This window comes from Rhinopithecus bieti, unplaced genomic scaffold (genome assembly GCF_001698545.2).
Source record: "Rhinopithecus bieti isolate Rb0 unplaced genomic scaffold, ASM169854v2 scaffold_28542, whole genome shotgun sequence".
NCBI lineage: Eukaryota > Metazoa > Chordata > Mammalia > Primates > Cercopithecidae > Rhinopithecus > Rhinopithecus bieti.
This window is the reverse complement of record NW_016812506.1, coordinates 96,832-113,020: the sequence shown is the minus strand read 5'-3', so window position 1 is coordinate 113,020 and position 16,189 is coordinate 96,832. Positions and strand designations below refer to the sequence as shown.

The window sequence follows — 16,189 nt, the reverse complement described above, 5'->3', positions numbered from 1 at the left end:
TATATATATATATGACAATACATATATATGAACTATATATATGAACATTATATATGAAATATATATATATGAACATAAATATATCTAGTCTGTATGATGCTCTAGGCACCTGGACAGCATGAAGTAGAGGCTCAAAGGCAGTGATGTCTATACTTGATTTCAGAAAAGTTTCTATAGAAGAGGTGACTTAGGAGCTATCTTTAAAAATACATAGGTGATAATGAGGTTGACGGTGGGAGTGGAGAACAGTGTGCAAAGATAGAAAAAGGGCATACAAAGGAGCACAGCCTCTTTGTGGAAGTACAAGCCATGTCATGTGTGGTTAGAGCTTGGGATGTGAACGATTTCTAGGAGAGACTTGATTCTAGGTCCAACAGAACCCTCAGATTCCTGACCTAGTCCTGTGAAGACAGTGGTATTACTAATAGAGACAGGGAACATGAGAGAAGGAGATATTTTCTGTTTGGTTTTTTTTTTGAGATAAGGTCTTATTCTGTTGCCCAGGCTGGAGTGTAGTGGCATGAACATGGCTCACTGCAGCCTTGACCTCCCAAGCTCAAGTAGTCCTCCTGTCTCAGGCCCGCCTAGTAGCAGAGATTACAAGTGCACAGCACAACACCCAACTAATTTTTTAATCTTTCATAGAGACAGTCTCCCTATGTAGCCCAGGCTAGTCTCGAATTCGTGGGCTCAAGTGATTCTCCCACCTTGGCCTCCCAAAGTGCTGGGATTATAGGCATGAGCCACCATGCCCAGCAGGAGATGTTTTATAACAGGAAATCTCCTTCTATAAGATGTATCTCATTAGAGTTCCCACATCCACATTTACACACTCTTTTTATTCCTAAAGTGGACAACAATGATGATCAAGATCATTCTGGCATTTTGTTCATATTGTTAGTATTTTCAAAATATGTCCCTAAAGTAAAATATGAACTTTCATCTACCTCCTTCATTCCCTTGGATTCACAGATACTGAGCTGAATTTTTTTTTCTGCTATGTCACTCATTTGTGATGAACTTCATCATCAGAAAAAAATGTACAAAAATAAATAGCATATAAAGAAAATTTCTGTTGTTTCAAGTAAACCTGAATATATAGTTGTATAAAATGTATATTATAAAAAATTAGTCACTTACCCAGTTGTCTCACATTCACTGTATGTAGCCTCAAGCCTTCATCCAAGGACTCATTATTTTTTAGGAGCTTCTGCTGAATGATTTTTCCTTCTAAATTAGTATTATTGGTAGCATTGTAAACTAGAAGGGCCCAAAGCACCAACCTAGGGAAACATTTCAGATATAACTGTTGTTGTTGTTGATTGGTTGGTTGTCATTTGGTAGTAGAAACAGAATATTTGGATATAGAGGGATGACCATCACCTGTTGAGACTGAAGAGATTAGCCAAGGTGCTCACAGACTTTCTCTGCTGCTGTGTAAATTATAATGTTAAAAATATTCCAATATTAATAGATTCCATAGGCTACTGCATGTATAATTCTGTCATATAACTCCATTTCTTTTCAGAAATATTTTAATATTTAATATTGATAGTAATATATTAGTCACTAGTTAAAGCATAAACACAAGAAAACAGCATTCCTGTGGTTAATTCTATATTTTTTTCTTTGTGGCCCCAAATTAACGTTTTTTTTTTTAAAACTATGATTTCAACTGACCATTTGTCTTTTGAAATTACTATTTCTAACTATTAGAAATTAACTATTTCGGCCGGGTGTGGTGGCTCATGCCTGTAATCCCAGCACTTTGGGAGGCCGAGGTGGGCGGATCACGAGGTCAGGAGATCGAGACCATCCTAGCTAACACGGTGAAGCCCCATCTCTATTAAAATTACAAAAAAAAAAAAAAATTAGCCAGGCGTGGTGGTGGGAGCCTGTAGTCCCAGCTACTCGGGAGGCTGAGGGAGGAGAAAGCCGTGAACCTAGGAGGCAGAGCTTGCAGTGAGCCGAGATCGTGCCATTGCACTCCAGCCTCAGCGACAGAGCGAGACTCCGTCTCAAAAATCAAAAAATCAAAAAAACAAAAAACAAACAAACAAAAAAAATTAACTATTTCTAATTACTAACACTATAAAGGGTGTTACTATTTATGAATGTAGTACAATCTCTTCAGAATAGCAAGAAATAATTTTCTATCTCCATGAAGCATTTGCAAGTACTTTGTATGGTAAAAAGTTTCACAAAATAAATAATCAAAATCGACTCTGTGATTGCCCAGCATATTACTTTAGAAGGTTATAGAATGGTTGACCTTGAAGGTCTTTAAAAAGGAAATACCTCTATGGGAAGTAAAGAAATGTATCTCCAAAGCCCTGTTAGAAACTTTTGGTTCTATAATTTAAAGTAATATAATTTTCTGTTCAACTACAATCACAGCTATAGTCAAAAGCAGAAAACAAAACTATTAATTTAACACTGAGGTAAAAGTAAAAACATTATTTTGTCAGGTAGAGGAGAATTTCTTTTGCTTATATGTGAAGGCTCTAGATTCACAAAAAAATTTGTTTCTTCTTCATATTCAGAGGAGAAATGAATAATATAAGATGTTATATTATTGAGATCAGTTACTGTCCACATACCAAAGACAAAGTGGTAATATTGTTGTTAAACTAGCTATGGAATGTCCAGTGGAGAGGCAGTGGCATATTTTATTTATGAAACTATGAATATTAATAAGTATTTGTTATAGTAGTAATTCATTTGTGGTGTTAAAAAATAAGAAGGAATATGTGAAATATTTGTTATTCAAGGCTAGATGAAATTAAAAAATAGCTCCGGTTTTCTTTCCTAAATATCTGTGCTAATCTCAAGGAAAAGGTGCTCTACTCTTCTCATAATTAACTCTGAAAATCTCTCTCTAAAATGATCTACTGTTTACCATTCGTATGTAAGCCATATTTCAGGATAAGGCAAACATAATGACTATAATGATAGCTGTGAATATAGATGTGACTATGATAGCTTAACAATTTTTAAAATGGCTCTTGAAAAAGTATCCCTTGATTAAATCATTGTTTGAAGACAAGCTTCACCACTCCAGCTGGTGAGAACTTACGGCTGGGAAAGTGACCTTTTACTTGTCTTGAATACTGACAACATAATTAGCCCAAAGTATTGTGGGTGATATTGAATACCCAAACCCAAGAAGTCAGGAAGAGCCATACATTTTCACAGGTCTTATCTGTGTGTTTTCCTCTCTCATCCTGAAAACTGAAACTATTTTATGGTTCTACAAAGTCACATTCTATCTGTTGTTACTATCAGCCATTCTTTATTTGGAAAAAAAAACAAAAACAAAAAACAAACAAACAAACAAAAAAAACCTCTCTGTGGCTTTGGTTTCCTGTCTGTCTAGGCAATAGAGTATGACAGCATTATCTGAAGCTACGGTCTGTGTTAAGTGATACAATCAAATTGAAAGCAAAAGGTTTTTTTAAAAAAGAATGTGTGTAAAAGTAGTAGAGTGTGGTTTTGAGAAAAACTGAGACTATAAAGCCTCATCAATGAGGGTAAGAGCCATAGAGAATAGAAAAAAGAGAGGCAAGAAAGGCTATGAACATAAATATTAAATAATGACAAGAGCTCATACCAAAAAAACCCCTAAATATGTGGATTTTGCTATATACACTGTTTCAGTTCATTCTCCCTATAATTTTCTGTAAAATTACTCATTGCTTTGACAGACCAGGAAACTGAAATCCCATGAATTTAAATGTCCTTCAAGAAGAGTTTCTGAGGTGCTGACATGTACTAACGATGGCTGACTTTAGTATCACCAGGCAGCAGAAGAACCACAGTAAGTAAACTAAAAAGCGAATGTTGACTGCCTGAAGAAGGTATACCACTGGCTATATCTACCAAATCCAGGGCTGTCCCAAGTGCTACACAAAGTGTCCAGCAAAGGGATCCTGATTGCTGCTGGATCCATTACTGAAGATGCAATATGACCTAACAGAAAGGATTGAAAAAAATTATTTGGTTAAATAGTGGAGAAGAGTTGAGTCACCTTCAAGAATACAGTACTGAAATATACAACTGCGTTTTCATATCATAAAGAAAAAATACCAGAAAATAAAAACAAGGTTCCCTAATCAGATGACTCAATCCAGTCCATTTAATATGTATATAAAAATGACATCTTTCAATATAACTTTCAAAACATTTGTTTCTCTAGTGTTGAATTGAAAAGAAAAAAAAAGCTCTCTGGTCAATTCTCATATGAAATTTTATCTTCTCATAGTAAGAAGATATCACCTGAAAAGAAGCAGGCTCCATCATCAGGGCTGTATATCCATTAATATCAATTCAGTCTATTGAGATCCAGCAAGACTTATAGAAACTTTTGCTTTACAACAAATTTTTTAAAAATTCTATGGAGGCCAGATATAATATCTCATGCCTGTACATGTAATCCCAGCACTCTGGGGGGCTAAGACAGGAGGATAACTTGAGGCCAGGAGTTTGTGATGAGCCTGAGCAACACAGCGAGACCCAGTCTCTACAAAAATAGTATTTTAAAAATTAGCCAGGCATGGTAGCACATGTATGTAGTCCCAGCTACTCAGGTGGCTGAGGCAGGAGGATCATTTGAGCCCAGTTCAAGGCTGCAGTGAGTGATAGTCATACCACTGCACTCCAGCCTGGGTGACAAAGTGAGACTCTGTCTCAAGAAAAAAAAATCTACAGAGATGCAATACATGACCTGAATAACCTAAATACAACTCAATGTATTCCATTTGGAAGTTTAGGGGTTTTCTTTTGTTTTACAGTACTCTCAACAGTTGGTCCTTACATGCCAACTGGTCATATATGCTGGACATATCAATCAAATTACCTGCATGATTAAAGCATGATCCTGATATAAATTTTAAAATGGGGACTTCAGAAAATTAGCTAATACCTTTAAATGCTGAAAATGGCATCTGTTATCCATATTATTAGATGTTATCATATATAAACATTTTTATTTAAAGCTATTTTCTTTGAAGGTACCTTTGCAATTTCAAGTAAGAGGCAATGAGTTATCATAAATAAACTGGAAATACTAAAAATAATAATCCATTCATTTTAAATGCCCTATTTCTCAATTATTTTTCATCAGATATACATTACTACCCAGTCTATTATATTACAGTTTTAACTACAAGAAAAAAGTAGTGTACAGTAGTGCTAAAGAAATAACTGTGCTATGTGATTAAGATTTTCTTTCCCACCTAATTGTTTTCATTTCTCTACCAGATAAAGTAGTGAGCAAGAGAAAGAATGTTACACTCTTTATAAGACTTTGTCCTGTTACCTTGGCTCATTCTCAACGCTTCTCTTGACTTTAATCTTGTCCTCTCCACCACTCAGGTGAAAACTAAAAACACAAATACATATATTCATTAATCCACCTCACCAACTGCATCATTAACAATAAAATTTGGGGACCTGAAATAAAGAGACAGAATGGGAATTCTAAGCCAATATTTCCAAATGTGTGTCCTGAGGTTCTAACTTCTTTCATAAAGCTAGGCAACTGTGTGCTTTGCTCTGTTTTGAAGATTCACAATTCATATTATCACACTAAAGAAATTGAGACATTCTGATAAAAAATCTGCTTCAGTTTGTATAATAACACACTTCCTGAACTTATATGACGATTTGACCCCTTTTCTGTGTTATTAAATCTGTTATCTTCACAGAATATATGTTTAGGGGTCGTGACATACACTTTAGAAAACTAGTTCAGGTATAGAACTGTGAAAACAAGGTACACAGGAGGATATATGGACAATGCAAATTGCTGAAGATTAGTGGAGGAACTAAATATAAATGCAGTGAAGGATAATTTCGAAAAGTTAGGTTGCAATCAGACTGTCGATGTACGAGATTAGATCTGGAAAAAAAAGTGGTCTTGAAATGGGTACACACAACCCAGGGGGTGCTCTAGGTGATCCACCAGGGTGTGAGAAGAGACTAACAACTTCTATTTTTATTTAATTATCCAATTTTAATTTTTGACACATTATAACATATACTGATTCAGCTACACAAACACACAACACACTTTTCATTTAAAACAAATATAAATCAACTGGAATGCATGATCAAAACATTTTAAAACCATCACTACAGCATTGAGGTTTTTTGTGCAATGAACTATAACAGTTGTTTTAGAAAGATTATGCATATGGTAGCTGTATTTGTATGTATATTTTGGTACAATCAGAGAGACAAATAGTAGCATTAAATTAGACACTATTTTTAATTTATCAAATTATTTATTCTGTCTTACCTGATATTAATGACATAAACCGTGTAGTTCCAATTTTCGAAGGTTGAATTGAGCTGGAAAACACAATGGAAAAGGATGAGTTTTGATAATACCTTAAAAATATATCTAAATCAAGTTTCTGCCTAAAACATAAGTTGCTACTGAGATAAGGCTCTGGGAAAATCCTGAAGAGTTGGAGGAGTGAAAGGTAAAGGTAACAGTTAATGGATCATTGTATACCAAGAATTTGATAAATGTTATTCCTTTCAATCCTCACAACAACCAATGCAATAGGTATTATCCCCACATACCCCACAGTCTTATATATAAAGAAACTGAGCTTTCACAGAGAAGAAATGGTTTGCCCAAGATCATCCAAGTAAGCAGTAGCAGATGCCAGATTGGAACCTAAGTCTGTTTGGAAAACTATCATTTCCTCTCTAGCCCTCGTATTAAAGAAGATTTGCACAATAAATACCTTCTCTATTCTTCATTCAACAAACACTGAGGTACGCTAAAACATTTTTCTAGTAATTACCATCTCACAATATTAGTAATAAGAAAATTATAAATTAACAATATAAATGTAAAATAAAATAAGTTCAATACTATTGGAACTATGTATTTATTATGTGGTTATTTAGCAGTCTTTATGGTCTCAGCATAAGAATTTTTAATGAAGCAATGGATTCCTCCAATATAAAGAAACTTCCATGATGCAGTTTCCCATACAATTGCAAAACAGGATTCCCTCACTGACACGAGAGCCTCCTATTTGCATGTCATCTCCGAAGGGTGATTTAGGCCTTGTTTCATATACACATTTGTTTCATATAGTCTTTCTTTTAAGCACTTCTAAAACTGAATGTAAGTTTTAGGGAATGCTGGCAAAAAACGTGTTAAATTATTTTAAAATTGTAAATAGTAATTTGAAACAGGTACACCATTTATATTTTCTCTGTTATCAAGTATCTGCTTTGGTATCTTGCATTTTAAACAAAAATGTCTAGTAAAGTTTAGCTGCAGATGAAAATAAAGCTATGTTGAAAACCATGCATGAAGTAAATATAAACGTAAGCTTATACCTTATCTAGCACAAACTTTCTAATGAATACTAATTTCAGAATAATAACATTACTCGTAATTTGCACAAATAAGCTAACAGTAGCTTACTTGAGAATGAAAATAAAGAATTTTATCTTCTGAAATCATTCTGACTTCAAACAAAAAGAACAACGCTGGAAAGAAAATGGGATACACAGAAAGAATATACTCTTTCTGCAGCCTGCTTTCTCCATTGAGAGGTTAAACATATCTCCTACTGTTTGAATGAGTTACTAATCTCAATGTGGCATTCCCAAAAATCAACAGTAGTATTTTTCTTTTATTTCAATAGAGAATTTCACCTTTCTCACCAATTTTGTAAAAGAGTTAATTAACTACTATTGTTACCTATGGACAACTTTTTTTTAAAGAGTACTGTCTTTAAAATGAAGACTGTTTTCTATCAGTTATTTTTCAAATATATATAGATTGTGTGTGTGTGTGTGTGTGTGTGTGTGTAGCTACCACTTCCTCTCAATGTGTAAAATTTCTTTTGCTACCAAAGACACATTTATCAAACACCAAATATATATGAAAACCCATTTTTCTTATTTCAGAATGTATAGTGACTCAATTCAAAAAAAATGTTTGAACTGTAACAGCATTATATATAAAAAGAAGTATGAAGTCTCATAGTATGCTGTAGGTAGGAAATGAAATAATAGAATAGAAACCTATGGAAAATAAAATTTTTGAGATTGTTATTGTGAAGAAGAAAATGAAAAAATCCATGTGTTGTATTTGTAAGAAAAAGAAGAAAATAAAATGTTAAATTTTTTAAATTGAAAACTACAAAATGTTTATCAATAGAATACTGGTTAAATTACAGTCTAACTGTCCATCAACAGAAGATCTGCTAAATAAATGATTGAACAGCCACATAATGAAATAGTATGCATTGTTTTTTCAAAACAAAAAAAACCCATAAAGTTCTCTAATGTTGCAAATCTGGCAACAATAAGTACGGTATAGAATGGTATGTAAAGTATACTACTTTTAGTGTAAAAAAAAAGTAAGAATCTATAGTTTAATTTTCTTTCATGTACACCAAGATATCTGGAAAAAGCAGAGAAAACTAACAGTGATTTCCTATTTGCTGTTGGTTATTGGGTTGGTTCCACGCAGATAAGCAGCAAGGATGGGTGGAAGACTTTCATAATGCATTTTTTCATACTTGTTGGTTTTGACCAAACATTCAAACAATTTTTTAAAAGAATCTGTTTAAAAATATAGTAGAAAATATATGGATCTAATAGGAAATAAAGATAACTGTTACCACCAAAATCTATTTCGATTTGTGCAATACTTTTCTTATTTAAGACCCTGATATTCTACTAGGCTCAGTTCTTATCCTTTATTCAAATGTACTTCTCTTCCTATGCATAAAGACAACAACTTACATATCTACTTACGTATTTCTAATGAATACCATCTGTGTTTCAGTATAATTTGTGGATTCAGTTAACCAGTCTTTTCCAGATTCCCAGAAGTTAAAGAATTTTTTTAAAAAAGAAAAGTTACAAGCTCACTTACCCATTCTGCCACCTTGCTCTGTACTTTTACCTCAGGGTGACGAAGGATGTTTTGAATCACTACGGATATTCTATAGATAATTCCATCTGCCCATTGGAAATAGGATTAGTCCATTAATTGCATTTTTGTAGTTATATAATTATCAAACAATTTAAAGTTATGATCATGTAAGTCATATAATCATATAGTTTTATTCATAATCACATAATTTACAATGTAAGTTAAAAAAACACCTTCTACATAGGTAAAACAAATATGAAATATTTTGATGTTAAGCTTTTTGACCTTCCAACTTCTTAGAAGTAGTTATCAATTAGCTTACTCTTATTACTTGTATATGTTTCTTCATATTTTTAAATTTTATAGATTTCTGATATCTACTGTCTGTAATGTGTTAACTGTATTCATGTACAATTTGACTTCTGATAACAAGGCATTACGCTTTCTGTGCATTATAAGGAATGATAAAGAGTTTGGGATGTGAAAACTTGAATGAGATCATGTGGAGGAATTAACTTGAAAAAGCAGAACAGGCATACACATACTTACTGCTCTAATTCCTCTCCTTTTCCTCTCTTTCCCCTGCTTAATAAAGCACTTCTATTAAACTATCAGGCGGCATTTCACCAGACTTTTCATCAAAATTTCTTAAATATGCTCATTTATAGCAAAGTAGAGGAAAAAAATAAATAATATTTGCAGGCAGAATTTTCATTGAACTAATTCATTTTAAAAAGAAAACCTTATTGTAAAGAAAATTCTGTCTTTTGGGTTGGGGAAAATCTTTAAAGTAAACTGATTTTTAAAAATAGAAATCAAACTCACCAGCAAGGGTTTGCTGAAGAGCTGTAAATGGGTGCTTTAGTCAAAGTAGCTAGTGAGAAAAATACCCTTTTAAAATATGGTAGGTTATAGAGAGAAGAACAATTTTTGAATCTCCATTGTTGATTATCTTTCTTCATGCTTATGTTTAGGTAAGTCTTAAGTAAAATAGGCACACAAATATAGAAATATATAATTATAGCAATGTTGAAGAAAAGAGTAAAACTTGTGGGGAGGCAGTAGAAAAAAAATGTAAAAGCCTCTGGGAATTTCCAAAGCTACCAAAATGCAAATTCCAGTCCCACTACCAAAGGAATGTCTTTCCAGTAAGTGTCAGAGTCTTGTGCTAAATAATATAAATTGCTGCCCCTGGATGTAGTAATATAAATATATAAAACTGGCACAAGTCCAAGCACAGGCGAATTTAATTTATGCAGACTATTTATTTTGACTTCTAAAATTCTTCGAGTATTTTAATGATCTTGACTTTTACATTCCTTTAAAAAAATGTTCTGAATGAAAAATACTTGGAGGAACATATAAAACATAATAATACATATAAAGATAACTTTTACACTGTAGATCTCATCGTATCAAATCACAGATGTTCTGAATGATTGGGAGGAAATTCAAATTGTGAGGGTCAAACAGTTATTTCAGGATCCTGGTAATATTCTGTGACTATACAGAAGGTTCCCTACTTACAGTTCATCAGCACTCAACTTTATGATGGTAGGAAAACAAAAGGCATTCAGTAGAAACTGTACTTCTAGTACCCATATGTCCATTTCATTTTTCGAGTTTAGTATTCAATAAAGTACAAGAGATATTCAACACTTTATTATAAAATAGACTGTGTTACATGATTTTGCCCAGCTGTAGGCTAAGGTAAGTGTTCTGAACATGTTTAAGGTGGGTTCAGCAAGCTATGATGTTCAGCAAGTTGGGTGTATTAAATGCATTTTTGACTTTTGATATTTTCCAGTATTTTCAGCTTACAATGGGTTTATAGGAATGCAAACCCCATTGCAAGTGGAGGAGCATCTGTATTATCAATGCTAGCAGAGTATCTGAAAAGCTACCACTAGATGGAAACCTAAAGCATGCTTTTGTTATAAGAGTAGTATTTGTTCCCTCTTAGGAAAATACTGCAAAATTCTAAAAATCACTGACATTTCTGCATTTTTTAGAAAGCATCCAAATATTTAAGATGTTTTCTTTAAATATTGTTCCCTGTCCCAGTCCACTTGTTACATTTATTTAAAATTTTTGAATAATGCAGTCAATAAGTAACCATGAGAAAAGTTCAAGAGTGAACTGTCAAAGCAACATAAAAAAATATGTTCACTGAAGGGCTGGTGAGAAGGGTTTGGACTAGAGCAAAATAATTGGCTTCCACATTGCAATTGGAGGAAATGCATAATTAAGACACACTTATGCAGGATTTTCCATGTTACCATAGCAGTAAAGTTGTCTTCTCTTACAAATGTTAACACCACTCATGGTGTTTTAAAAGCTATTCACAAATCTTCATGTGTTCCAGAGACTTCAAAATATGTATGTACTATCCTAATAATGACATCTAGGCCCAAAGATTTTATTATATACATTAATGGGGAAAATGATTTAAGAATATATCCATTTTCCATTTAGATACTTCTTTCAGCATGTAGAACTTCAAGCAGAAATCACTGCCTGTGGTTACCAATGTGGTCATCAAAACAACATTATTTTTTGTAGGTCTCTCTCCAATTAATCTTTCCATTTTTTACCTTCTTACACTTTTTTTCAGAGTTTCTTGGAGAATACAGAAATGACATTGCTCTAATCTATGCGATATTCAAGGATGTAAAGTACAGGTTTGAAATGACAGGCCTAAATACATATTTGAAAAAACAGACGTTAAAATATAAACCAAATGCTAATCTAGATACCTGGTTATTTCTTTGAACTAGTGATGAGGGAATTCTACTATGACAGTGGCATTTACAATACGACTGGCATCCTGCAGTTCCTAAACACACAATTTCTTTAAGATATATGGCATAAAAAGCAGAGTAATGGATCCATTCAAATGATCTTAGGAGGAATTTGTTATTTAAATAGCTAAACATATGTGAGAAACTGGAAGCAGTGTTACAATCTGTACTTACTTGTAAACTAGGTTTTTAGAACAATAATACAGACTAATGGAGTTAATTTCTTACTTGGGTTGCTTGTGACAACCTCACAAAAAGTTTACTATTCAGTAGCACTAGAGTGATGTTTGAAGCAGAGAAGATACGATTTGGAGTGGAATAATAATTAGTTCAAGAGCTTTTCTTGGGAATGTAATGGAAAACATATAAAAGGTCATTATTTGTGGGAATCCCCCGATTATCCACATCCTGAAATATCTATTTGTGAAAAGTAGTTTTAAAGACTTTCTTAGTGTACACAGCAGGTCCCTGAGTAACATCATTTCATTCAATGGAGTTTCATTACAAAGTTGATGAGGAGAAGAGTCAATTCCTGGCCAGGTCCCCCGTCTGTGTAGGGTCTGCACGTTCTCCCCTTGTCTGCATGGGGTTTCTCCAGGTCCTCCAGTGTCTTCCCACATCCCAAAGCTGTGTACCTTGGATTCACTGGCCTGTCTACACGGTCCCAGTGTGAGTAGGTGTAGGTGTGTGTGTGTGCCCTGCCATGGGATGGCGTCCTGGCCAGGGCTAATTTCTGCCTGAAGCCCTGAGCTGCCCAGATGGCTCTAGCTACCCGCCACCCTGAACTGCACAGAATAAGCAGGTTGGAAAGTCAATGAATGAATGGCTATAAATTAGTGTAAAACAAAAATTCAAAAAGTATAAGATAATCATATAAAAGCATAACAATAAATGATATAGTATGAAAGCACTCAGAGAACCCCCATATTGGTGATTGTTTTGGAACTGCTTGGTGGCAGGAGGTGCTCCTCGCAATTTTCATTGCGCAAACATTTGTTTCTTGATTTAACCCACCACCGCCACTAAGTCTGCAGTCACTCACTGGCTCACCCAAATTTGGTCAATCAATTATCTTACTTGTTTTCACTAATCTTTCTTAAATGTATGTACAGCTCATATTAACTACAATGTTAAATATTAGAAGGGTTTCAGTCTTTTTTTTTTTTTGAAGACGGAGTCTCGCTCTGTAGCCAGAAGGGTTTCAGTCTTTATTTGGAAGTTTGGTGATGTTTCTGTGACCAGAAAAAAGCTGTAGGAACTTAACTCTTGTTTATATCAATCAGCCTACGGTAAGATTGGTTTCATTACATGTTATTTTGCTCAAAGTCACAGTTTCTAAGAACCTATCAATGACATTAATGAGGACTTAGTGTAATTTGAGGTATCAGATAAAAGTCCTACTGCAAACAACAAAATAACTTTACACAGAAAAATAGGAACATTTCACAAAAACCAGGAAAACAAATTCTATTGATATACTATGATAAATATATCCTATTATCAAATAAACTCAATCCCTCTCCTCTCCCCACAATGCAATATTGTTATTGATTGACTCAGTAAAATTCTGATAGCCAAGAGTTAAAAGGACTGGACAAATTAGATAATTGACAGTTGTGCCAATCTTTCTTACAGTAAATAAAATAGAATTCTCTAATATATCAGAAAGCAAGCCTGAGAATGTTTATTCTCTGTTTCCCAAAGAATAAGAAATTGTTAATATTATATCAGTGATGATAATCCAGGACACGACATTAAATAGCATTTATTCGTAAGGTGAAAAAGTAATTCTCTTTTCAATTATTTCAAATTTGATTACATCAAATAAAAAATCTTAATTATAGTCTGTCTCTAATACTTTGTTAGTCTTCCTTCTTAAAAAGATAATGAAGGCTTCACGCTCTAAGATGTGAGAAGGTAATAGGATACAGGGAGAACATTAAAACATTGTTTACATTATATTTATATTCACTTTTTATATCTGTATTATAACAAGTAGGACTGTTTTCACTTTACAGTCGTGAAATAGATTTTCCCAAGTAAACACAAATGTTTAAGTTAAAAAGTGAGTCAATTTAGGAAAAAAATCATATTAAATAGTATATCTGATTCAGAGAAACGGTAAAAAAAATGTTAAGATGGTACACAAATTTGACACACAATTTTGAGAATATTTCTGTCATATAATGACCCGAATATTTTTAAATGCTAAGATGACATTTTGATTAAGAATTATCTGAATTAGATTTTTTTCATTAATATGGTTAAGCAGAACATTTTAACTGATTCTAACATTTGCTTGCTTTGTTAAAACTCCAATGAAGGTTATGACGCAGAGAGATGGCCTAAACAAGGCTTTCTTCAAGAATGTCAGAAATGACATGATTGAGTGAATACAGCTCCACTCCACCAAGTCAAGGACTCTGAAGTACGGTATAAAAGTTCTTGGGCAGTAGAGGATGTGTCAATCCTGGAGGGAGAATACCACAGAGGCTCTTTGTATGTTCATACAAAGAGTGAAATACTTAGTTAGAATTATAATATTCCCATCTACTGGCTAGAGTCCATGTGAAATATGCACTGGAAATTTCAGCTGCTGTTGCTTTCTTGGGGGTTGCTGGAATTTTTGCTCCGTCATAAATCTCCCTGGTGTAACTACCAGAATAACCATAAACACTCCCTGAATCGATGCCTTTATAACCCTAATGAAATTTGTATCTACGTTTCATGTAAAATATTCCATAGTTCCAATATAAATGTCTTAGAGAGGAAATTAATGTAACCTCTGAAGCCAAGAAAAAATGAACTATGTGGGTTTCCTTTCTCAGGGTTTTGGGTCCCTGGTGATATGTTACAGACGTCTTGGCCTCATAAGCTAAATGACTGCAGTTTAGAAAATTTCTTTGTTTCTAATGCTTCATATTTGAGAATATTACTGTATTCAAAGCAATGGTATGGTCACCTGATTGGAATTTCTCTTTTATTAGAAGAAACTGAAATCGCTCACTGTGAATTACCAAAAGGCCATGTATGTTGTTCATCTAGGAACAGCTTAAAGAACTCTATTCACCTGACTTTTCCTCTGTTTATTTCTTACCATACACTGCTGCATTTGCAAATTATAAATAATAGAAAAGTATATTTGGAGAAAAAAGCAAGAAGTATTTGAAGTGACTTTAATTGTTGTCATTCAAAAATTGATTTGATTTAGTTGATATATAATCACAATCTATTATTCTTCAGCAAATAAAAACAGAAAGCAAAGTATTACTATGAAAATTGATTTAAATGTCACAAATATATGAACATAAAGTTCACTTAAGTGAGAAATCAAATTATTACAATTACTTAGTTTTTTGAAATTTGTAAAATTCTTTAAAACTTGTTTCCTGCAGAAAATAATCTGACAAAATACCATGGAAATACGTTTTTCTCTGATCTCTATTATGATGTACATTAATACCTTCTAATTAAATGCTTTTTCCCCTAAAACTTCTTTTGAAAAAAATTTTGGCTAAAAACGCAAAAGAGGAGTACTGGAAATGTACTCATTCCACTGGTCATAAGAATGAGGAACTCAACAGAGTTAAGTGATCTTTATTAATTTTACTAGTCCTACAAATGTACCAATTGACTCCAATAACAGAAACTTTGTTGGAATAATACATATTTCCCTCCTTAGAATACAATTTTTTTATGTTAGACATACTAAAAATATAAAAGGTAATGATTTCTTACCATTCCTTTGTTTAGCGATTCTGTTAGTAACAGGCATGTTAGTGCTGACAGTGGGTGGTGTAGTACTAGGAGAGTTTACAGTAGCTGGTAATAAAGATGAGAAAGATGTAATTTTGCAAAGAGCACATGACAGTTAATTTGGACAAGCAATTTATAATTAATGCATTAAAATTTACAGGGGAAGAATGGAAACCATTTTGAAATACAATAGACTCCAAGGTTGTAATGTATAAGATGAAGCAATGCTTCCTATGGCACATTAAGAATCAGTACACATGGCCTTTGATGCTATAATACACAAGGGTCTGGAGCAAGCACAAAGTGACGAGAGAAAGGACATTTAGATTCTAGATTCTAGACCTAGGTCTCCATTAACAAGCTGGCAATCACACAGTGAAACACTAAACCCTTCTAGAACTCAGTTTCCTGAGTCTGTCAGAAGTTATAGAAAGCAGCCCGTACAGATCTGCAGCTTGAAAGTTATCTAAACTAAGTTTGTCTAATAACATTGAGACTAGAGAAATAAAATCTCAGAAGACAAATGTACTTCTTCTTAAGATGAATGTAAAGAAAAAGACAAATGAAATGCATAGACTAAGTTAATCATTTAAAGATTTCAACAAGTTTACTAAACACTGATGAATAAAAAGTATTTCATAGGGCAAGCTTTATAAGGGAGACATTTTCAAAGTATTATGTCAGATATCTCAGGTGAGAATAATTTTAAAAATAAAAA

At 33.4% G+C, this 16,189-nt stretch overlaps 1 protein-coding gene across 1 annotated transcript in view; it reads right to left on the bottom strand.

Annotated features, from left to right (window-relative positions):
• Positions 1-16,189, bottom strand: part of ADGRG6 (adhesion G protein-coupled receptor G6) — a 147,844-nt gene that overhangs the window by 47,331 nt on the left and 84,324 nt on the right. The window contains 4 exon segments of the mRNA XM_017896413.1: positions 1,141-1,283; positions 5,318-5,380; positions 6,299-6,351; positions 8,915-9,000. Coding sequence (XP_017751902.1) covers positions 1,141-1,283; positions 5,318-5,380; positions 6,299-6,351; positions 8,915-9,000 — 345 coding nt within the window.